The 23,125-nt window shown below is 42.7% G+C and overlaps 2 protein-coding genes across 2 annotated transcripts in view; both read right to left on the reverse strand.

The window, feature by feature from the left end:
- Nucleotides 1–773: 773 nt before the first annotated feature.
- Nucleotides 774–23,125, reverse strand: part of LOC112577121 (probable chitinase 10) — a 47,500-nt gene continuing 25,148 nt past the window's right edge. The window contains 15 exon segments of the mRNA XM_025260086.1: nt 774–1,073; nt 1,284–1,465; nt 2,046–2,372; nt 2,922–2,992; nt 3,484–3,629; nt 4,438–4,557; nt 4,853–5,038; nt 5,206–5,329; nt 5,487–5,611; nt 6,026–6,278; nt 7,108–7,124; nt 7,126–7,208; nt 7,211–7,300; nt 7,823–7,893; nt 8,407–8,552. Of these exon segments, the coding sequence (XP_025115871.1) occupies nt 1,068–1,073; nt 1,284–1,465; nt 2,046–2,372; nt 2,922–2,992; nt 3,484–3,629; nt 4,438–4,557; nt 4,853–5,038; nt 5,206–5,329; nt 5,487–5,611; nt 6,026–6,278; nt 7,108–7,124; nt 7,126–7,208; nt 7,211–7,300; nt 7,823–7,893; nt 8,407–8,552 (1,947 nt within the window). The 3' untranslated portion in view covers nt 774–1,067.
- LOC112556709 (acidic mammalian chitinase-like) lies at nt 10,391–12,847 on the reverse strand. Its single transcript, XM_025225960.1, has 5 exons — nt 12,755–12,847; nt 12,296–12,353; nt 11,935–12,127; nt 10,937–11,188; nt 10,391–10,520 (listed from the first exon to the last, which is right to left on the reverse strand). The coding sequence occupies exons 1-5, from the start codon at nt 12,830–12,832 to the stop codon at nt 10,391–10,393; spliced, it is 711 nt and encodes a 236-aa protein (XP_025081745.1). The 5' UTR covers nt 12,833–12,847.

The following is a 23,125-nucleotide window of genomic DNA, read 5'->3' on the forward strand; positions in this document are numbered from 1 at the left end:
ATCTGCACATCCTTAACTTCACAATATTGGACAGTCATTCTTGTGTGGCACACCCAGAAATAATGAGGCTTACTCAGGTGAAATCTGAGGAAAATAGCCAGTGCAACTTAATATTTTATAATAGAAACTATTTATTTTTCTCAACCTTGAGATTGACAACGTTAAGTGCCGTCCAGTAGCAATGTTTGCTAGATATTCTGTAGTTGCATGGTGATGGCGACTAGCAAGCGGGTGAAATGTCACCAACTATTGAAGATGCATAGCGCACACAACTGCTAGTTTCCATTTCTACCTGCTAATTGCTTGATCAACTCAGGATAAAGCATGAAGAGGGAGGGATGTTAATGAGGAATAATGTTCGCTTTCAAATGAATGCATGCTTACAATATTGTTCATTGAATGGTTAGAAAGGATTTTTCAACATCGTCAAATGTTGTGTTACCTGTTAGTAACATTACCTATTTTATTTTTCTTTGTTTTTAACAGCGCTAATCAGCTCGTGTTGGTTTATTTTCTGACATAAAACCCCGAGGACATTTTAAAATAAACGCTGCCCAGGCTCTACTGCTGACGAGACTACATGTAGCAGACAGAAGATTTATTCAATGACTTTATTACTTTATTCATCCCGTTTTTTAAGCCGTTGTGTGTTGTATACTGCATATGTTAAGCCTTATTTCCTTGTGAGACCGATGGATAGATGACATGAAGATGAATGGAAGAAAGGACCGGTCAAAATTAGGTTGTACAACTCAAACGGCAAGCAAAAACGATTTATACTTTCATTGACAGGTTTATTTTCAGAGGCAACTCTTGGACTTGTGGATATAGCAGGCATGTCCATCGTATCCCATCCGATGTGTGACATTTTTTGCATGGAAGTTGACAGAGTGTTCAAAGACAGGCTGGTACATTCTCACGTAGATCACAGAAACCCTTGGAAGGGTTGAAGACTGAGTTGTGCAAACAATAGTGTCGGTGGGCTTCGCCATTGAGACAGTGGATGTAGTAGTCGCAGTCATTTGGGTCCGGATACACGCCATTGAGAGAATGGTGACAAACCTCGCTCAACCCTGCAGGACAAAGAGTAGAAAATGTTTGCGAAACTACAGGGCAATCAACAAATCGGAGAAATAATTGGCGAGCTTTGTTGTCATAAATAAATCTGAAAAATGAAGAATGTTTTCTTCTCATCAAACTCTGAAAAAGGATTGAGGGATTACCTGTGTAACCAAAAAAATCTGAGAAATAATTAACGAGTTTGAGAGGATCTTCCTTCTCACCGCCGAACTGCAGGAAGGGACATTGTATGGCGCATCGCAGCTGGTGATGGCGGCGTTGAACACCGTGCCGGGAGGACAAGGCCTGCGCCAGCCAAAGCCGTTGGCGCACTGGATGTAGAACTTACAGTCTGTGGGATCTTCCCGAATTCCCTCGGGCAAGTGTTTGCAGTCGTTTAGCACGTCTGGAATCACGTAAAGAGTACAGAATAAAACCTCAGAGTTAGAATAAAGCCAAACAGAAGATAGGTAAAAACTTAGTAGATTGTTACAGAATTGAAAACATTGCACAATGAAAAGTATTGCTACATACTTTGTAATATGGCTACAGAGATTAAAAATAAATCAAAACTAGAATACAGCTACAGAACCTCAATATGAATATTGGACTAGGATCCAGCTTCAGGGTTAGAACTCGGTTAGAAGGTTAGAGTGCAAGTGGACAGGTAAGCAGGACACCTATTCACATGTTCTGTGTGTCTGTCTGTGCGTCTGTAGGTCAGTGTGGCGACAGGGAAAGCAGTGGTCTCAATGCTAGGTATCCATGTACTTGAATGGCATTCACTTGCATATAAGTATGTGTATGAGTGTGGGGGAGGGGGGTGTCGAAAGGTGCGTCTGTCGGTGTCCCCTGGAACATCAGCTTGTGTGTAGGAAAGTACATACATACATAAATACACGAAGGTTCGAGACCTGTCTTCTTCTTCTATCAGAGCTATGAGTTGTAGGGGAGACACGATGTGACGCAGTGAAAAGCGAACTCACTTGGAGCTGATGTTGTAGCCCCTGATGGACCTGAGGTTGGAGGCCTTGTTGGAGCTGAGGGTGAAGCCTCTGCTGGACCTGAGGTTGCAGCCTCTGCTGGAGCATCTCCGATGGTGCACTCGTACACGTAGGACCAGTTGCAACTTGACATGCGAGGATCGAAGACGAGCCCGACGGGACACTCGAAGGAGTAGGTGTTTCCAAAAACACACACGAAGTACGCACGGCACGAGCCGGAAACCGGGTAGAAGCCATCAGGCAGACCCTTGCAGTTCGTAGAGTCTCCGTGTACGGGAGCACGTGGGGTTGTCGAGCGGTACGTGGTGGCTGAAGAGTGGATAAGTACTGTTAAGTCACGTGAATCGCACAGTTTGTAGCGTGTCTGTATGAGATAAACATGTGCTCACACGCTCGCTTGAAACACACATAGAAAGATGTTAACGAGCATAATAAGCAGACAACGTGATACTTTTACCTAGCCCCTCCCTAAATGTAAAAAAAGAAGACGGAGAGACAGAGAGTAGAGAGAGCAAGTAGTCGAGAAAGTTGCGGCTTGCACAACATCTGTCTTTAATTCCCCTTCGCTAGACATGGCTGAGGGCAACTGAGCTCCTCTCATCTGGCCCGGAAGGCTGCGAGCGCGGACAGCCTGTCAGACCAAAGGACATCACGCGGGCACCACACCGCCAGGTGCTACTGCTTGTGTGTGGTGGTGGTGGTGGTGTTGGTGGTGGTGGTGGTGGTGAAGGTAAAATCGGTAGATGGGTGGTCGTTGCGTGTCTTTAAATATTCTGTTTTTTTGATTTGGCATTTTTTTGATTCACTTTACTTTCTTTCCGTTTTCCCCCGACATCCAACCAAACTTTGTACACTTACTGTCTGGAGGAGTGTTTGTGTTGGGGCGAACTGTGGTGCGGCCGGTTGTTTCAGGAGGCGCAGCTGTTGGTCTTTTGATTAAATGAGAAAAGATGAAGTCGGAGAGGTTATTCAGACAAAATTCCCCATTCTTACCAACTGATTTTATTAAGCACATATACTGATTCCGGTAAGTTAGTTGATTGTAAGTGAATTTTTCTCAAATGTTAAATTGTTAGAAAAGTCTAATATGTTATGCTAAGAAAGCTTCAAGTTTAATACATTTTTTAAATTAAAATCCTGTTGCAACTAAATGCGCATATCAGCACCATTTGAAACTGAAACACTGTCTCAATTTAAGGAGGGAAATAGGATACCTAGAATTAACAGAAACACAAAGGCTAAAATATACTCAGCCACGTATCTATCAATACACTAAAAGGGAATCCTATAAATAGATTGAAGACGCAGCCTATAAATTCCGCAGGAACATGAAGCCTGCACTTGAAATAGCAAACAAAGGTCAAACTATTCCTATGACCAGGTCGAACTATGCCTATAACTCTGGCTATGACCAGCCTACAGTGTGCCTGTGCTGTGTCCGCACTCCTGGTTGATGGCGGTCAGGAGAGGGTAGGGACCCTGGCTGCAGTGTTCGCCCTTGAAGTCGTCCAGAGGCAGGGCCCACACCATCGCTCCACCAAAGCCGTGCTCCTTGACGTAACGGACCTGCACGTGCAGCACGTGATTAATAGAAGGCAAAGGCTACCTCAGAGGCCACAGGCATGCCTCTAAAATAATAGTCTGTAATCTGGTAAAGCTCAGTGCAAGAGAGTATTTACCAAATTCTGTGTGCATACTCTTTCTTTATCGAGATACACGGCTACCAACAGTCAAAATCGTGACGTCACGTTTGTACACAGATACAATTAACATTATACCGGCTTTGCCACGTAAACGTGACCAAGTACAATCCTGATGGCAAGTGTTATTTCGAGTTTAACCCGATCATTAGGAAGGAGGGGGCGATTGCATCTCATTAGTTCTTGAACAATGAGGCGAGTGATAGTTTCTAGGCTTTCATCTGCTGGGTGACAACTACTCTTGACCTTCACGGACTTGAAACTCGTGTGAGGAAACATTCAAGTTACAAATTTGATATGGTCACAACGATAATAAACTTCTGAACTCGAAGACCTTGCATGGTGTTGATTTAGTTACAGCCAGAGTTGTTGTTCAGTTCTGGACGATGTGAAAAGTTAACTAAACTATGTTTTAAAATATAAACTGTGAATAACTACAAGTTTTGTATATCTGTAAAGCACAAACACCACACTTACAGATAAAACAAACACAAAGCTTTAAAATGTAATGATCTACTTGGTGACTAGTGACAGAACCCCGAGGTTAATGTGTTAAATAACTTCACAGCACAGCGCTGTGGTATCTCTGGATGTGCCACAGAAATATATTCCTGGACTCTATAGTCTACTGCCCCACGTCTAGATATTTATTTTCCGCCATATTATGGTTGTACCTTTTCTCGAAGGCTGATCTGATGGTCGAAGCCCACCCACTGGTTGCCGAGGTAGATGTATGGAGCGCGGTGTTCCTCGTGGTACATTACCGTTCCTCCTTTGGTTTTCATATTGCAGATCTGATAGAACCGAGTGACAAGTGAGACACGAAGTTTTAATATTTTTTATTTTCATATACTTACATATCGGTGTATATATAATATTGAAAATACATTTGGATACATGTGTAAGTGTGTGTGACTGAGTGCATTTTATGGTGACTATCTCCTACTAAAAGAAGTGCACACAGGCTGAAATCACCCATATGGACAGAGTGGAAGACAGAAAGAGTCACCATCTCATAGCAGCACATATTGAAAGACAGAAAGTACTGTCACCTGATAGGACAGACTGAAAGATAGAAAGAGTTGTCACCTCATAGAAAGAGTTGAATCCGTCTTCCCTCGTGAACATTCCGGCAGTTCCCGCGCCTACGGCAGGGGCCCCCACTCCTGTGGCGGTGCGGGTGGCCAGGGTGAAGGAGCGACCATACAGCCCCATCCCAATGATAAGCTTTTCCTTCGGCGCTCCCTTCTGCACCCAGTACTTCGCAGCGAAATCCTGCCAGAGATATCGTCCAGATGATGTGACAGGGTGAGCACTGCATGCAAACTTGCTGTCAACTTGTTTACGCTGGACTAACAATTATTTATATATCTTGCGCGGTTTCAGGACAACACTGCTGCATGCAGATTGTATACGGACTATACCAATAAATCTTTGCTCACCAAATTCAAGTTCCTATCCTCGCCTGTCTCATCACTCCGTGGGTACAGGGGACTGTTGAACCCGGTCGTCTTTTCCCAAGAGCCGTGCAGGTCGTATGACATCAAGTTGATGAAGTCCAAATCTCTAGTGGAAAAAAACAGAAAAGTCTTCATTGCTCCAAGCATTCCATGGCTACTTTGAATTTTTCCTACTTAAAACCTATCTGTATACAGACTATTTTTAATTTTTACTTCAGTCGGAGAAGAGCTGCCTAAAACAGAACTAGACATCTGTAGTTTACCTGGCAATGGCTGGGACGTCGTACGCTGTGTCAATGGTGCTCTTCCCAGCAGCCACTGCGGCCGTGAGCAGAAGCCGAGGCTTTCCTGTTCTCTTAGCCTCCGCCTCATAGGCTTCTTTGAGTTCCTGTCCAAGGCATTGAATACATTACAGATGAATATTTTGGGAATGAGAGTGCCATGGTGCCATGGATAATCAGTTTATGTCAGAGGTGTCGCACACGTTTCAAAATAGTTTCAATCGTCTTCCTAAGGCCAGGCTCAGATGGTCCCAACAAAAGAAACCAAATGTTAGCTGGATACAATAAGAATGCGATTTTAAGGGAGATGAATCTCTGCAAGTTTGAAGTAGAAAGCCGCGAGGGAAATCTTATCATCAAATGTTATAAACGGACAAGTTCGAGGCTGCCACCTTCTTTCTACCGAGTCGTACGGTGTGCGCCGGCCATAAGCTACAGGTGTGCCTCAAGTTTCGTCAAGCTCTTCACTGCGGAAAGTCACAAAAAGAACAAAAAAGATAAAATAAAAAATGAACTATTACCTTCACAAGAGCCGTGAAGCGGTTTCTGTCCTCTGGAGGGCTGCCACGGTTGGCCGGGTACTCCCAGTCCAGGTCCAGGCCGTCAAAGTTGCGCTGGCGCAGGAACTCGATGGACTGTGTGATGAACTCTTTGCGGTTGCTAGGCGACTGCACGATCTGGGTGAAAGGCTCCGACCCCATGTTCCAACCTCCCACGGCAAGCAATGTCTTTAGAGCGGGGTTGAGGTTCTTCAATTGGTTGAATCTTTCGTATCTTGTAAATAAACCGTTATTCTAGAGTCCAGCGGCTTTTAACCGACACACATCGTCGAGTATCATTGACTATGGTCGGCAAATATTTATGCCACGATCATATTAAGAAGGTCCAGAAATAGCTACACATGTCTCAATGTGTCTCCGCTAAGAAAGCATTGTGATGACAATAGCCCTCTAATTGCTCTATAAATCAGTTTAGTGACAGAATTATTCTATCAATCATTTTTTCCCTTTAAAGCTTAACTTTCTCCCAAGGTGTATAGATAAAGCCTTCTACCTATCATTTGCAATCTCAGAAGTATATTTGATTATCCCAGATATTAAGAGTGTGTGTGTGTGTGTCATTTATGATAGGACTTGTGAATTTTTTTTTTTGGTCAAGCGACATAGCGACTGTAGCATGTCCCAAGTGTTACCCTAAGAAATGTTACTTGAAAGTCCCTTTAAGAGCAATTCTAGAGATAATAACAGTCATATTAAGAATGCGTTGTGATATTCAAGTGTGATGCTTTACACCTTTATTGTCAGTTTATGATGTCTCAGTATGTATGAATGGTGTTACCTTGAGTAGACTGTTCACCCCAACTGCAAATACAATGCTCGACACATCAAAGGTGATATTCTTAGGGTACAAAAGATAATGCACAATACTGCATAAATATGTCTAGGGTATTTTATCATAATTGAAGGGTGTTAGACTAGGTTTTTGATTATGATGATGATGATGATGATGATGATGATGATGATGATGATGATGATGATGATGATAAGGAGGAGGAGGAGGAGGAGGATGGTGATGGTGTTCTGAGTATCGTCAGCCAACTTACAGCCCGATACTCCATGTCCGTGCTGTCGTCGTTCCACTCGAAGGGAGCCAGGTGGTTGCCGGTGAGTTTGGCGAAGGCGTAGATCAAGTGAGTGCACAGGAGGGGTCGATGTCGTCTGGCATGAACTTGCCGCTGCCAGGCCGGTACTGGGACCAGTTGGTGGTGTAACACACGATTTTCCCACAGGAACCACCTAGAATTTATAATATATTTAAAGCTTTCGGCAGGAGAACAAAGTTTTATCGTTGGTGTTTGTGCGATGGTAGCTAGTCAAGCAAACTGTTCTCTAACATTCAAAATAAACTGTCTTCGTGTGTGAATGGATATTTTTACCTAGCCCCTCCCTAAATGTAAAAAAAGAAGACAGAGAGTAGAGAGAGCAAGTAGTCGAGAAAGTTGCGGCTTGCACAACATCTGTCTTTAATTCCCCTTCGCTAGACATGGCTGAGGGCAACTGAGCTCCTCTCATCTGGCCCGGGAAGGCTGCGAGCGCGGACAGCCTGTCAGACCAAAGGACATCACGCGGGCACCACACCGCCAGGTGCTACTGCTTGTGTGTGGTGGTGGTGGTGGTGGTGGTGGTGAAGGTAAAATCGGTAGATGGGTGGTCGTTGCGTGTCTTTAAATATTCTGTTTTTTTGATTTGGCATTTTTTTGATTCACTTTACTTTCTTTCCGTTTTCCCCCGACATCCAACCAAACTTTGTACACTTACTGCTTGCAGGAGTGTTTGTGTTGGGGCGAACTGTGGTGCGGCCGGTTGTTCCAGGAGGCGCAGCTGTTGGTCTTTTGATTAAATGAGAAAAGATGAAGTCGGAGAGGTTATTCAGACAAAATTCCCCATTCTTACCAACTGATTTTATTAAGCATATATACTGATTCCGGTAAGTTAGTTGATTGTAAGTGAATTTTTCTCAAATGTTAAATTGTTAGAAAAGTCTAATATGTTATGCTAAGAAAGCTTCAAGTTTAATACATTTTAAAAATTAAAATCCTGTTGCAACTAAATGCGCATATCAGCTCCATTTGAACCTGAAACACTGTCTCCATTTTAAGGAGGGAAATAGGATACCTAGAATTAACAGAAACACAAAGGCTAAAATATACTTAGCCACGTATCTATCAATACACTAAAAGGGAATCCTATAAATAGATTGAAGACGCAGCCTATAAATTCCCAGGAACATGAAGCCTGCACTTGAAATAGCAAACAAAGGTTTAATTATGCCTATAACTAGGTTGAACTATGCCTATGACCAGGTCGAACTATGCCTATAACTCTGGCTATGACCAGCCTACAGTGTGCCTGTGCTGCGTCCGCACTCCTGGTTGATGGCGGTCAGGAGAGGGAAGGGGCCTTGGTTGCAGTGATCGCCCTTGAAGTCGTCCAGAGGCAGGGCCCACACCATCGCTCCACCAAAGGCGTTCTGCTTGACGTAACGGACCTGCACGTGCAGCACGTGATTAATAGAAGGCAAAGGCTACCTCAGAGGCCACAGGCATGCCTCTAAAATAATAGTCTGTAATCTGGTAAAGCTGAGTGCAAGAGAGTATTTACCAAATTCTGTGTTATCGAGATACACGACTACCAACAGTCAAAATCGTGACGTCACGTTTGTACACAGATACAATTAACATTATACCGGCTTTGCCACGTAAACGTGACCAAGTACAATCCTGATGGCAAGTGTTATTTCGAGTTTAACCCGATCATTAGGAAGGAGGGGGCGATTGCATCTCATTAGGTCTTGAACAATGAGGCGAGTGATAGTTTCTAGGCTTTCATCTGCTGGGTGACAACTACCCTTGACCTTCACGGACTTGAAATTCGTGTGAGGAAACATTCAAGTTACAAATTTGATATGGTCACAACGATAATAAACTTCTGAACTCGAAGACTTTGCATAGTGTTGATTTAGTTACAGCCAGAGTTGTTGTTCAGTTCTGGACAATGTGAAAAGTTAACTAAACTATGTTTTAAAATATAAACTGTGAATAACTACAAGTTTTGTATATCTGTAAAGCACAAGCGCCAACAGTTACAGATAAAACAAACACAAAGCTTTAAAATGTAATAATCTACTTGGTGACTCGTGACATAACCCCGAGGTTAATGTGTTAAATAACTTCACAGCACAGCGCTGTGGTATCTCTGGATGTGCCACAGAAATATATTCCTGGACTCTGTAGTCTACTGCCCCACGTCCAGATATTTATTTTCCGCCATATTATGGTTCTACCTTTTCTCGAAGGCTGGTCTGATCGTCGTAGCCCACCCACTGGTTGCCGAGGTAGATGTATGGAGCGTGGTGTTCCTCGTGGTACACTACCGTTCCTCCTTTGGTTTTCATATTGCAGATCTGATAGAACCGAGTGACAAGTGAGACACGAAGTTTTAATATTTTTTATTTTCATATACTTACATATCGGTGTATATATAATATTTAAAATACATTTGGATACATGTGTAAGTGTGTGTGACTGAGTGCATTTTATGGTGACTATCTCCTACTAAAAGAAGTGCACACAGGCTGAAATCACCCACATGGACAGAGTGGAAGACAGAAAGAGTCACCATCTCATAGCAGCACATATTGAAAGGCAGAAAGTCCGGTCACCTGACAGGACAGACTGAAAGACAGAAAGAGTTGTCACCTCATAGTAAGAGTTGAATCCGGCTTCCCTCGTGTACACTCCAGAATTTCCCGCGCCTGCGGCAGGGGCCCCCACTCCTGTGGTGGTGCTCGCCAGGGTGAAGGAGCGACCATACAGCCCCATCCCAATGATAAGCTTTTCCTTCGGCGCTCCCTTCTGCACCCAGTACTTCGCAGCGAAATCCTGCCAGAGATATCGTCCAGATGATGTGACAGGGTGAGCACTGCATGCAATACTTGCTGTCAACTTGTTTACGCTGGACTAACAATTATTTATATAACTTGCGCGGTTTCAGGACAACACTGTTGCATGCAGATTGTATACGGACTATACCAATAAATCTTTGCTCACCAAATTCAAGGTCCTATCGTCGCCTTTCTCATCTTTCCGTGGGTACAGGGGACTGTTGAACCCGGTCGTCTTTTCCCAAGCGCCGTGCAGGTCGTATGACATCAAGTTGATGAAGTCCAAATCTCTAGTGGAAAAAAACAGAAAAGTCTTCATTGCTCCAAGCAGTACAGCGGCAATTTGAATTTTTCCTACTTAAAACCTATCGGTATACAGACTATTTTTAATTTTTACTTCAGTCGGAGAAGAGCTGCCTAAAACAGAACTAGACATCTGTAGTTTACCTGGCAATGGCTTTGACGTCGTACGCTGTGTCAATGGTGCTCTTCCCAGCAGCCACTGCGGCCGTGAGCAGAAGCCGAGGCTTTCCTGTTCTCTTAGCCTCCGCCTCATAGGCTTCTTTGAGTTCCTGTCCAAGGCATTGAATACATTACAGATGAATATTTTGGGCCTGAGAGTGCCATGGTGCCATGGATAATCAGTTTATGTCAGAGATGTCGCACACGTTTCAAAATAGTTTCAATCGTCTTCCTAAGGCCAGGCTCAGATGGTCCCAACAAAAGAAACCAAATGTTAGCTGGATACAATAAGAATGCGATTTTAAGAGAGACGAATCTCTGCAAGTTTGAAGTAGAAAGCCGCGAGGGAAATCTTATTATCAAATGTTATAAACGGACAAGTTCGAGGCTGCCACCTTCTTTCTACCGAGTCGTACGGTGTGCGCCGGCCATAAGCTACAGGTGTGCCTCAAGTTTCGTCAAGCTCTTCACTGCGGAAAGTCACAGAAAGAACAAAAAAGATAAAATAAAAAATGAACTATTACCTTCTGACAAGAGCCGTGAAGCGGTCTCTGTCCTGTGGAGGGCTGCCACGGTTGGCCGGGTACTCCCAGTCCAGGTCCAGGCCGTCAAAGTTGCGCTGGCGCAGGAACTCGATGGACTGTGTGATGAACTCGCGGCGGTTGCTAGGCGACTGCACGATCTGGGTGAAAGGCTCCGACCCCATGTTCCAACCTCCCACGGCAAGCAATGTCTTTAGAGCGGGGTTGAGGTTCTTCAATTGGTTGAATCTTTCGTATCTTGTAAATAAACCGTTATTCTAGAGTCCAGCGGCTTTTAACCGACACACACCGTCGAGTATCATTGACTATGGTCGGCAAATATTTATGCCACGATCATATTAAGAAGGTCCAGAAATAGCTACACATGTCTCAATGTGTCTCCGGCTAAGAAAGCATTGTGATGACAATAGCCCTCTAATTGCTCTATAAATCAGTTTAGTGACAGAATTATTCTATCAATCATTTTTTTTCCCGTTTAAAGCTTAACTTTCTCCCAAGGTGTAAAGAAAAAGCCTTCTATCTATCATTTGCAATCTCAGAAGTATATTTGATTATCCCAGATATTAAGAGTCTGTGTGTGTCATTTACGATAGCACTTGTGAATTTTTTTTTTGGTCAAGCGACATAGCGACTGTAGCATGTCCCAAGTGTTACCCTAAGAAATGTTACTTGAAAGTCACTTTAAGAGCAATTCTAGAGATAATAACAGTCATATTAAGAATGCGTTGTGATATTCAAGTGTGATGCTTGACACCTTTATTGTCAGTTTATGATGTCTCAGTAATGCAGAATACTGCGTAAATATGTCTAGGGTATTTTATCATAATTGAAGGGTGTCAGACTTGGTATTTGATGATGATGATGATGATGATGATGATGATGATGATGATGATGATGATATGATGATGATGATGATGATGATGATGATGAGGAGGAGGAGGAGGATGGTGATGTTGATTTTTGAGTATCGTCAGCCAGCTTACAGCCCCACACTCCAGTCCGTGTTGTCGTCGTTCCACTCGAAGGGAGCCAGGTGGTTGCCGATGAGTTTGGCGAAGGCGTAGATGGCGTGAGTGCACAGGGAGGGGTCGATGTTTTCTGGCATGAACTTGCCGCTGTTAGGCCGGTACTGGGACCAGTTGGTGGTGTAACACACGACTTTCCCACAGGAATCACCTAGAATTTATAATATATTTAAAGCTTTTGTCAGGAGAACAAAGATTTATCGTTGGTGTTCGTGCGATGATAGCTAGTCAAGCAAACTGTTCTCTAACATTCAAAATAAACTGTCTTCGTTTGTGAATGGACAATGAATGGACGAGCTTTGTCGACGATGGTTCTTACCCTGTGGCAGGGAGGTCAATGCCAAGACGAGAAAACCCGGGAGAAGCAGCCGTGACATCTGCACAAGAAAATGTAAGCAACACATCAGTATCTGATGGCTACACTGAAGTTTATGTTAATTCAATTTTCGCTCGGCGGCTGGCCTAACCTTTCCTTCCAAATTCACAAAATGTCCCACACCACTGTCAGCCCTGCTATTTATTCTCCCTACCATCGAACATTCTAGACCTCCCCCCGCCACAAAGACATTCTACTTTGTCGCAACAAAGACATTCTACTTTGTCGCAACAAAGACATTCTACTTTGTCGCAACAAAGACATCAACAAAGACATTCTACTTTGTACATTACAACAGTTCTGAACATTGTAGAATCTAGGTGCAGAACATTCTAGAGCCTAGATGCAAAGCAACAAAGACATTCTACTTTGTACACTACTAGAGTGCTACAAAAATATCACCAGCAAAGTGTGAGTCACCGAGTCTCGACCCTTTCCCCAAACCTCCGACCCCACAGGGACAATAGTGTTGATGAACATCTGTCACTATAGCTGAACCCTGTGCTACCAGTGGTACAAGTGATGGGGAAACACTGAGGGTCCTCATCGAACTCTACTGGTAAAATGGTGCAGGGACACGAGTCTGCACCTCCATCTACTCCCGCCTGAAGATGCAGACAGACCCTCGACAGACCGGTCAACAGTTTGAGAGAGATGGCGATTCAGTAGGAGGACAGATGCAGTCTGTGTGCGGCATCGAGAATGATGCTCGTGATGGGGTGGCGGGTGGTAGGGTAGGTGACAGACAGCCGTACACATTGATAAACCTTTTGATATTTTGGTAGATGCTGTCTGAACACTGTAAACGTGAACATCGAGGACAATGTTCTGCTTTTTTTCTTATGATTCAAACTTTTGCACGTGTAAATCTTTTCCGACATTTTAATTTCTCAGTTTTTCAGGTTTCTTTTCAATTTCACATCTTTTCATTTTTCCAACAAACAATTCTGTAGAAGTACCTTGAAATATTTGATTTCGCTGATTATAACACCGAGGTTTTTAGGTTTTATTGTAGTTTTTAATTTTTATCTCTAAAAATGGTGACAATATTATATTTCACGCCACAATTCAAAGGAATTAATTGTATTCATAAATAAAAAAACAGCAGCAGAATGATATTTTCTGTATCGGATCATTGCGATCGGAAGAGGTTTTGAATTGTATCTTTGACGGTCATTTCTCCTATTCCCCTTGGCAAGTCTTCTTTTAACTTACGCGAATCTGTTTTATTTTAACATTCTAAACATATCCTGTCTACCTATAAACGAAATAGGACAAATAGTAATATGTTACAAATTATTTACTAATGAGACTAGTGTAAGGCCATTGTAATAAATTGTTTGGGTAGAGTATGTGTAGCCATCGGGACATGGTCTCAGAGACTTCAAGCAGGTTCAATGAAAAAGGACAACAACAAGTTGTCAACAACAAGTTGTCAACAACCTCAGACGATGCAAGAAGCACTTACTAAACACCTACCGTCATGAAAGTCCTTGTGTTGCCGACAGAGCAGCTGGTAGACAGCAGGTACAACGGTTACACTGGGCGAGGTTTTCGGACAGCCGTGTCGCGGGCCACTTCACCGCAAAAAATACCAAAAAAAAAAAAAAAAATAGAGCAGATACCATTTTTTATTAGAAACAAGTTGTACTTACCATTAATTATGTACTAATTAGTGGGATATTTGAGGTTCTTTTCCCGAAACCAACTTCTGAATGTCCGGCCTCATCGTAGAGACACCAAGTCGGAGCACTGAATTGAAATGTTCGTCCATCGAAAAAGAGATTGAGAGACGCCCTTAAGTAGGGATAAATACTTCTTCTTCCCTTTTTTTGTTTTTTTTTCCGGTTCTTTATTACTAACATGCCGATTTCCTGCACTGTGGGCAGAAGTTTCGCGGGCCGGATGGCACCGCTTCGCGGGCCGAATATGGCCCGCGGGTCGTAGGTTGGGCATCCCTGCCGTAGGAGATATGAACACAGTGAGGGAGAAGACGAAATTATTTAGAACAAACTCTGTGAAGGCTAGGGCCGAATATAAGGACAAAGTAGAAGATAAATTTAGGACAGTGAATGCCAAAGAAGAACGTGGCAGGGACTCAACAATATGATGGGCAGAACAACTAAAAGCCAATACATTAAAAGTGACAACCCAAAGGAGCTGTCTGAGGAACTCAACAGATTTTATGCCCGATTTGACGTGGGAGACTCCAGCTCAAAATGTGAAAATATATGTTCTAAGTTGACCACAGATGCAGCGCCTTTAGAGGTGGGTGAGCAGGAGGTTGAGAGGTGTCTAAGGCGTTTAAAGCCAAACAAGGCTCCGGGGCCTGACGGACTGAGGGGATCAGTTCTAAAAACTTAATCGCAACAACTCGCACCCATACTCACCCGGCTCTTTAGCCTGTTTCTAAACATCCCCTTTGTACCCCGCGTCTGGCGATCCTCTACCATTGTACCCATCCCCAAAAAACCCGATGCTAATGAAAACAAAGATTTTAGACCTGTTGCGCTGACACCAGTCATAGCCAAGTGTTTTGAAAGGATAATATGCAATAGACTTGTAGCGGCTGTTTCTGACCGTCTAGACCCCATGCAGTTTGCGTACAGGGCTAAGAGAGGGTGGAAGATGCTACATTAACACTCCTAGACACAGTTTCAAACCACCTAGACAAAGCAGGAACCTCCATCAGAGTACTTTTTATGGATTTCTCTTCAGCATTCAACACATTGCAGACACACATTCTCATTCAACGCCTAGTAGACCTAGAAGTTAGTCATTCACTAATTCGCTGGATTCATCAGTTTTTGAGTAACAGACCACAGAGGGTAAATGTTAAAGGGCACCTATCCAGTGAACTGATATTGAATACAGGAGTGCCACAAGGGTGTGTTCTATCTCCAGTATTATTCTCTGTATACACCAATGAGATGCAAATAAATAACGGAATTCTCTGTTTAGTTAAATATGCAGACGACATGGCACTGATTGGTCACCTGAGAGATGAGAAATCTTTGGCCCACTATACCACACAAGTGCAGGCCCTTTGTGAGTGGTTCAAAAGCAGCTACTTAGAACTAAATGTTGGAAAAACGAAAGAACTAGTTATAGATCAGAGGAAAGGAAAAGAAATATCCACTCCCATTAGTAATCGGAAATGAAGAGGTTGAAAGGGTGACAACATTCAAATATCTTGGAACAGTAATAGACGATAGTTTGAATTTCACTGAACATGTAGGGACAGTGCTAAGAAGGCACAACAACGGTTGTATCTGATCAGGAAGCTTCGTAGTTTTAATGTAAGCGAACACATCTTGGTAGATGTCTATCGTGCGCCGGTAGAAAGCATAATGACATTTAATATTGTGTCTTGGTATGGCCAGACAAGCGTGACAACCAAGAACAAACTGAGGCGCACCATAAACACAGCCAGCAAAATCGTAGGCTCACAACAGCTGACCCTTTCCCACCTGTACGATTCAGCCCTTGTCAGGAAAGCAACACAAATCATGCTTGACCCCCACCCATCCACTCAACCCCCGCTTCGAGCCTATGCCCTCAGGACGGAGGTTGAGGGTCCCTCTTGCGAAAAAGAACGTTTACAGAAGGTCATTCATCCCATTGGCCATCTCTGCTGTCAACAAACAAAAAACTATAAGCGACTAGTAGTGTTACACACAATGGGATGACGTAATCCCATCAGAGAGCTTAGATGTAGAGAGGGTGCACTCCTTCTTTATCCTTACTTGTTAAGAAAAGTAGTGACGGAGTTGCGTCCCTTCGAAAAAAGATGCTACGCCGCAGTAGCTACTATCAACCACTACTAAACAAAGTCGGCGCTAGCAGTGTTTATCTTTGGAGTAAATGTCTAGGTGTTTGCGATATCAAATGACCTTTATCTAAGAACAGATTTTTGTGTCTTTTATTCATGGGAATTGCTTAGATGAGGGTAGTTTGGGAGAGTTCTAATACATGTATGACAGCTGACTATATTTAAATAGGATAACTTTTATAAATTCAAACAGCACATCCATGAGCACAAATTTGCATTTATTTAAAATCCATAAAAATCTAATTTATGAGAATTTATTAATATGAGAAAAGCAGTTAAAAACAGAATTACACATGAATATAAACAAGCCACATTCAGAAGACTTGCTCATATATACTGAGACATATAGATTTCTGTTTACATACAAGCATGGGCAATAAATTCTCACACAAATCATAATAATCATAATTAATAACAAATCATAATACTACTATTAATAATAATGTATATATTTATATACATTCATACCCCTTGTTGTAAGAACATTGGTTGACAATTTGAAGATAACAGCTATGCTTACTATGAAATATACAGCAAGCAGATACTCAAAAGGGATCATTCTCACATGTACTTTAAATGAAGATTTATAACATTTTCTTTCACACTTTTCTATAATAATTTTAAATTACTTTAGCTTAAAAGCTACAAATGATGTAACTTCAACATTTTTTTATTTCTTTTTGTTCCTTTTTCAAAAAAGGACACAGAGCTATCTTTCAAAGAAAAATGAAGGCAAACATTGATAAATAGATTAATCACACTTCCTTTCAGATCACATGCACCAAGTGGACAACAGAGGTCAATGCTTTTTAGCTCTTCCCACGGAAGTCGAATCAACTGAGATTTAACTTTTTTCCCAGGAAGTAACTGGTCAATATTTTTACAACCGGTACACTCTAATATCTTGACTGTCTCACTCAGAATTTTTGTTTTTTTGGTGGTGGTTGTATGGAGAAAATGGCTAGAAGGTGACTACAGTTATCATCAAAATTATTGAAAGTGATATTTACTTTATCAATAATGTCTTTGTCATTTAAACAATCGATGTCATGGTCATAGTCATTCTCGTCAATATCTACATTACATATCATTATGTCCTGTTGTTTGTCAGTGGTCACAGATGTCAGAGTCAATAAAGAGCTGTCATTGTCCTTCTGGCAATTAGTTCCACTACTGTGATGAAACAGGTTCTCAATCATGATCTGACGGAAGAATAATCTAAACTGTTCTACAGTGGGGTTATGTAGATGCTCCCCTTTTCCCTGAAAGCAAGAAAAAAAAGTCTTCTAAGCAGTCTTGATTCAGTTTTTCTGTAAGAAGTAATGAAATACCATGATTTGTCTGAAGCTCATCAAAAAGCTCAAGCAGAGCCTGTACAGTCATCTTCCACCCTGTCAGACAAGGTAGTGCATTGGATGAGGGTGTTTCAACAGTGTGCAACCATTGCAAAGTGTCACAGAGAAACTCTTTATGCCCAGATGCAAGCTATGATCATCATTAGCCTTATGTGCCAGTTAGAGTGATCTCTCATGATAAATGTTAATTAAAAACTAAAATATGACAGAAACAAAGGCCCATGATGATAAAATATGGCTTAGTAATATATATTGGAACATATCATTATCTAATAATCATAAGTTATCAACCTTGAATGGTGGATTTGGAATGGCGAAAATTGTGGGTACTGCATTCCAGACAAGACTTTTTTAAGGGGTTTGACAGTTGTACTGACTTTCCTAGAAATGATCCGAGCAAAGACAGTATCCTTTTCCATATACATCAGATGGTGTAAGATGGTCAAAATCTTTCCTTCTCGTAAAGTTCATCCATATGTTGCACCTGTTGTAATGATTTTTTCAATATATTAATAACAAATCTTTTTATAACACCTCACGCCAGTGACGAATGCCTTAAATGAAAATACTATAACAAATTTAAATAGGTTTGTAATCAGATAAGTGAGAATTCATCACACAGTTTCACAGTATAATCAGTAAAGTCGTTTTAATAATCACAGAAATCAAGCAAACGCGTTGTAGTAGACTGCTCTCAACTACAGTACACTTATGGATCGTAATTTGAGAATAAATTTGTAGCTTACCTCTCTTCATCCTTTGGGAAATTGTGGAAACGTTTTTCTTTTGAGGTTGATTTAAATCTGGCGTTCTGACAGTTAATTGCAGAACAAAATTGTCCCACCTTGCCTCAGACGATCGCCTTGTGCCGTGTTGTTTCGTAGCATCACGTTACGAAAGATAACTCTAACCGACGAGTTTTCCCGCGGTCACGAGTGAACCCTCTCTACATCTAAGCTCTCTGATCCCATCTCTGTTATTACTGCTATTATGTAGTCATGGAAATTGGTGTATTGTCCTTTTGATGCGGGCGTGTGTGTGTGTGTGCTCACTTCTGCCATTGCTGATGTTATTGTTGATGTTATTGATTTTCTCTCTGACTGCTTGCATGCTGGAAGACAAATTTCCTTTGCTGGACAATAAAGTTATCTTATCTTATCTTCATAGCGAAACATACAATTAATTTAGAAATTAGGGCAAATCGTGTGGTCGGGCTCTGATAGTTGTGATGTAAATACTGTACATCAGGACTATATAGTAACTTATTAATTACCTATTTTATTTTTCTTCTTTTTTAACAGCGCTAATCAGCTCGTGTTGGTTTATTTTCTGACATAAAACCCCGAGGACATCTTAAAATAAACGCTGCCCAGGCTCTACTGGTGACGAGACTACATGTAGCAGACAGAAGATTTATTCAATGACTTTATTACTTTATTCATCCCGTTTTTTAAGCCGTTGTGTGTTGTATACTGCATATGTTAAGCCTTATTTCCTTGTGAGACCAATGGATAGATGACAGGAGGATGCATGGAAGAAAGGACCGGTCAAAATTAGGTTGTACAACTCAAACGGCAAGCAAAAACGATTTATACTTTCATTGACAGGTTTATTTTCAGAGGCAACTCTTGGACTTGTGGATATAGCAGGCATGTCCATCGCATCCCATCCGATGTGTGACATTTTTTGCATGGGAGTTGACAGAGTGTTCAAAGACAGGCTGGTACATTCTCACGTAGATCACAGAAACCCTTGGAAGGGTTGAAGACTGAGTTGTGCAAACAATGGTGTCGGTGGGCTTCGCCATTGAGACAGTGGATGTAGTAGTCGCAGTCATGTGGGTCCGGATACACGCCATTGAGAGAATGGTGACAAACCTCGCTCAAGCCTGCAGGACAAAGAGTAGAAAATGTTTGCGAAACTACAGGGCAATCAACAAATCGGAGAAATAATTGGCGAGCTTTGTTGTCATAAATAAATCTGAAAAATGAAGAATGTTTTCTTCTCATCAAACTCTGAAAAAAGATTGAGGGATTACATGTGTAACAAAAAAATCTGAGAAATAATTAACGAGTTTGAGAGGATCTTCCTTCTCACCTGACGGAGGCGTCGTTGTGCAGGTAGGGACGTTGTATGTCGCATCGCAGTTGTTGATGGCGACGTTGAACAGCGTGCCGCGGACAAGCCATGCGGTAGGTTAGGCCGTTGGCGCAGTCGATGTAGAACCGACAGTCTGTGGGATCTTCCCGAATTCCGTCGGGCAAGTGTCTGCAGTAGCTACGCAGGTCTGGAATCACGTAAAGAGTACAGAATAAAACCGTATCCCATATCTGTCTTCGGCAAGGTGTCATGACGGAAAACATGGTCAAACCAAACCAGCTTTTGTACTCTATTACTATAAAACTAGATGGCTACACAGGTGGGTATGTACAAGAGTGCGGACAGGTAGTCAAGAACTCCCTTCATACCAGCAGTGTGGTCATTGGTAGAGGTGTCCCTTTCGTTGTTATCATCTCTGGCGACGAACCTTTTACCAGGACATCGCTCTGGGTTGCCTCTGGAGTCTGTGACGTTGACGTGGGGAAGGTCGTGGACTCAACACTGTCCTTCTGGCTGACAGTCTGTGGAGGCACTGGCGAGGAACTGTGAGACGTAGAAATGATGGCAGGTGAGGTCGAGCTCTGAAAGTTCCAGTTCTGGCCGGAAGTCTGCAGTAGAGATGAGGAGGAAGCCTCTGCTGGAGCATCTCCTATGGTGCACTCGTACAGGTGGGGCCAGGTGCAACCTAACGTGCGAGGATCGAAGACGAGCCCGACGGCACACTCGAAGGAGTAGGTGAGTCCAGAAACACACACGAAGTACTCACGGCACGAGCGGGAACTCGGGTAGAAGCCATCAGGCAGACCCTTGCAGTTCATAGGGTCTCCGTGTATGGGAGGACGTGGGGTTGTCGTGCGGTGCGTGGTGGCTGAAGAGTGGATAAGAAGAGTTAAGTCACGTGAATCGCATAGTTTGTAATGTAGCGTGTCTGTATGAGGTAAACATGTGCTTACACGCTCACAGGCTCGCTTGAAAAAAAAAAACAAACACAGAATAATGTAAACGAGTATAATAAGCAAACAACGTGATATTTTTACCTAGCCCCTGTAAAAAAAAAAAATGGAGAGACAGAGAGTAGAGAGAGCAAGTAGTCGAGAAAGTTGCGGCTGGCACAACATCTGTCTTTAATTCCCCTTCGCTAGACATGGCTGAGGACAACTTCCCTCTGTCACTGCTCCTCTCATCTGGCCCGCGAAGGCTGTGAGAGCTGACAGCCTGTCAGACCAAAGGACAGGCCGGGTGCTACAGCTTGTGTGTGTTGTGGTGGGGTGAAGGTAGAAATCGGTAGATGGGTGGTCGTTGCGTACCTTTAAATATTCTGTTTTTTGATTTGACATTTTTCTGATTCACTTTACTTTCTTTCCGTTTTTCCCCGACATCCAAGCCAGCTTTGTACACTTACTGCCTGGAGAAGTGTTTGTGTTGGTCCCTTCCAGGTCAGCGGTGGTGCGGGCGGTTGTTCCAGGAGCCGCAGCTTGTTGGTCTTTTGATAAATGAGAAAAGATGAAGTCAGGGAGGTTATTCAGTCAAAATTCCCTATTCTTACCAACTGATTTTATTAAGCACATATACTGATTCCGGTAAGTTAGTTGATTGTAAGTGAATTTTTCTCAAATGTTAAATTGTTAGAAAAGTCTAATATGTTATGCTAAGAAAGCTTCAAGTTTAATACATTTTTTAAATTAAAATCCTGTTGCAACTAAATGCGCATATCAGCACCATTTGAACCTGAAACACTGTCTCCATTTAAGGAGGGAAATGGGATACCTAGAATTAACAGAAACACAAAGGCTAAAATATACTTAGCCACGTATCTTATCAATACACTAAAAGGGAATCCTATAAATAGATTGAAGACGCAGCCTATAAATTCCGAGGAATATGAAGACTGCACTTGAAACAGCAAACAAAGGTTTAACTATGCCTATAACTAGGTTGAACTATGCCTATGACAGCCTACAGTGTGCCTGTGCTGTGTCCGCACTCCTGGTTGATGGCGGTCATGAGAGGGTAGGGACCCTGGCTGCAGTGATCGCCCTTGAAGTCGTCCAGAGGCAGGGCCCACACCATCACTCCACCAAAGCCGTGCTGCTTGACGTAACGGACCTGCAGGTGCAGCACGTGATTAATAGAAGGCAAAGGCTACCTCAGAGGCCACAGGCAAGCCTCTAAAATAATAGTCTGTAATCTGGTAAAGCTCAGTGCAAGAGAGTATTTACCAAATTCTGTGTGTATACTCTTTCGTTATCGAGATACACGGCTACCAACAGTCAAAATCGTGACGTCACGTTTGTACACAGATACAATTAACATTATACCGGCTTTGCGACGTAAACGTGACCAAGTACAATCCTGATGGCAAGTGTTATTTCGAGTTTAACCCGATCATTAGGAAGGAGGGGGCGATTGCATCTCATTAGTTCTTGAACAATGAGGCGAGTGATAGTTTCTAGGCTTTCATCTGCTGGGTGACAACTACCCTTGACCTTCACGGACTTGAAACTCGTGTGAGGAAACATTCAAGTTACAAATTTGATATGGTCACAACGATAATAAACTTCTGAACTCGAAGACTTTGCATGGTGTTGATTTAGTTACAGCCATAGTTGTTGTTCAGTTCTGGACAATGTGAAAAGTTAAATAAACTATGTTTTAAAATATAAACTGTGAATAACTTCATTGTCCAATCCAAGCAAGGTGTTGACCAAAATCATCCTGGAGCGACTGAAAACCGCCCTGGATAGGAGACTTCGGCAAGAACAGGCAGGCTTTCGGCAGAGAAAATTATGTACCGTTCAGATTGCTACTCTGCGAATTATTATCGAACAGTCCATCGAATGGCAGTCACCCTTATACATAACCTTTGTAGATTTTGAGAAGGCCTTTGACTCCGTAGACAGAGAAACCATCTGGAAACTGATGCAGCACTACGGGTTTCCACCAAAGTTCACTGCCATCATCCAGCAGTTGTATGAGAACTCGAAATGCCGGGTGATACACCAGGGAAAGCTGACTGACCCCTTCGCAGTGAGGACTGGAGTGAGGCAAGGTTGTCTGCTCTCACCGACAATCTTCCTGATCGTCATAGACTGGATCATGAGAAGAACAACCTCTAACAGCAACATGGGCGTTCAGTGGACCTTCGCCAGGCAGCTTGAGGATCTTGACTTTGCAGATGACATCAGCCTGTTGTCCACAAGCAACAACACGCACAGACAAAGCTCACTCGGCTCGCAGAAGAAGCAGCAATGACTGGCCCTGACCATCAACATCAAGAAGACGGAGGTAATGCGGGTCAGCACACAAGCAAGAAGCCCCACTCCACTACATGGAGAATGTATTACAGAGTCTGACCATTTCACCTACCTTGGCAGCATAGTCAGCAACAAAGACGGAGGTACAGATGAAGATGTCAGAAGCCGAATAAACAAAGCCAGGCTTGCATTCCACTCCCTAAGACCTATCTGGCACTCCAAGGCTTTGTCT

The sequence above is a fragment of the Pomacea canaliculata genome, linkage group LG1 (genome assembly GCF_003073045.1).
Source record: "Pomacea canaliculata isolate SZHN2017 linkage group LG1, ASM307304v1, whole genome shotgun sequence".
NCBI classification, from domain to species: domain Eukaryota; kingdom Metazoa; phylum Mollusca; class Gastropoda; order Architaenioglossa; family Ampullariidae; genus Pomacea; species Pomacea canaliculata.

Bases quoted from the DNA above. Each gene is read 5' to 3' on its own strand.
- LOC112556709 (XM_025225960.1), bottom strand. From the start codon at position 12,832: ATGTTCATCAACACTATTGTCCCTGTGGGGTCGGAGGTTTGGGGAAAG. The intron at 11,189-11,934 runs GTAAGCTGGCTG...TTTATTTACAAG, and splicing joins ACGGACTGGAGTGTGGGGCT to ATACGAAAGATTCAACCAAT. The intron at 10,521-10,936 runs AAGGTAATAGTT...ATGCCTTGGACA, and splicing joins CGCTTCACGGCTCTTGTCAG to GGAACTCAAAGAAGCCTATG.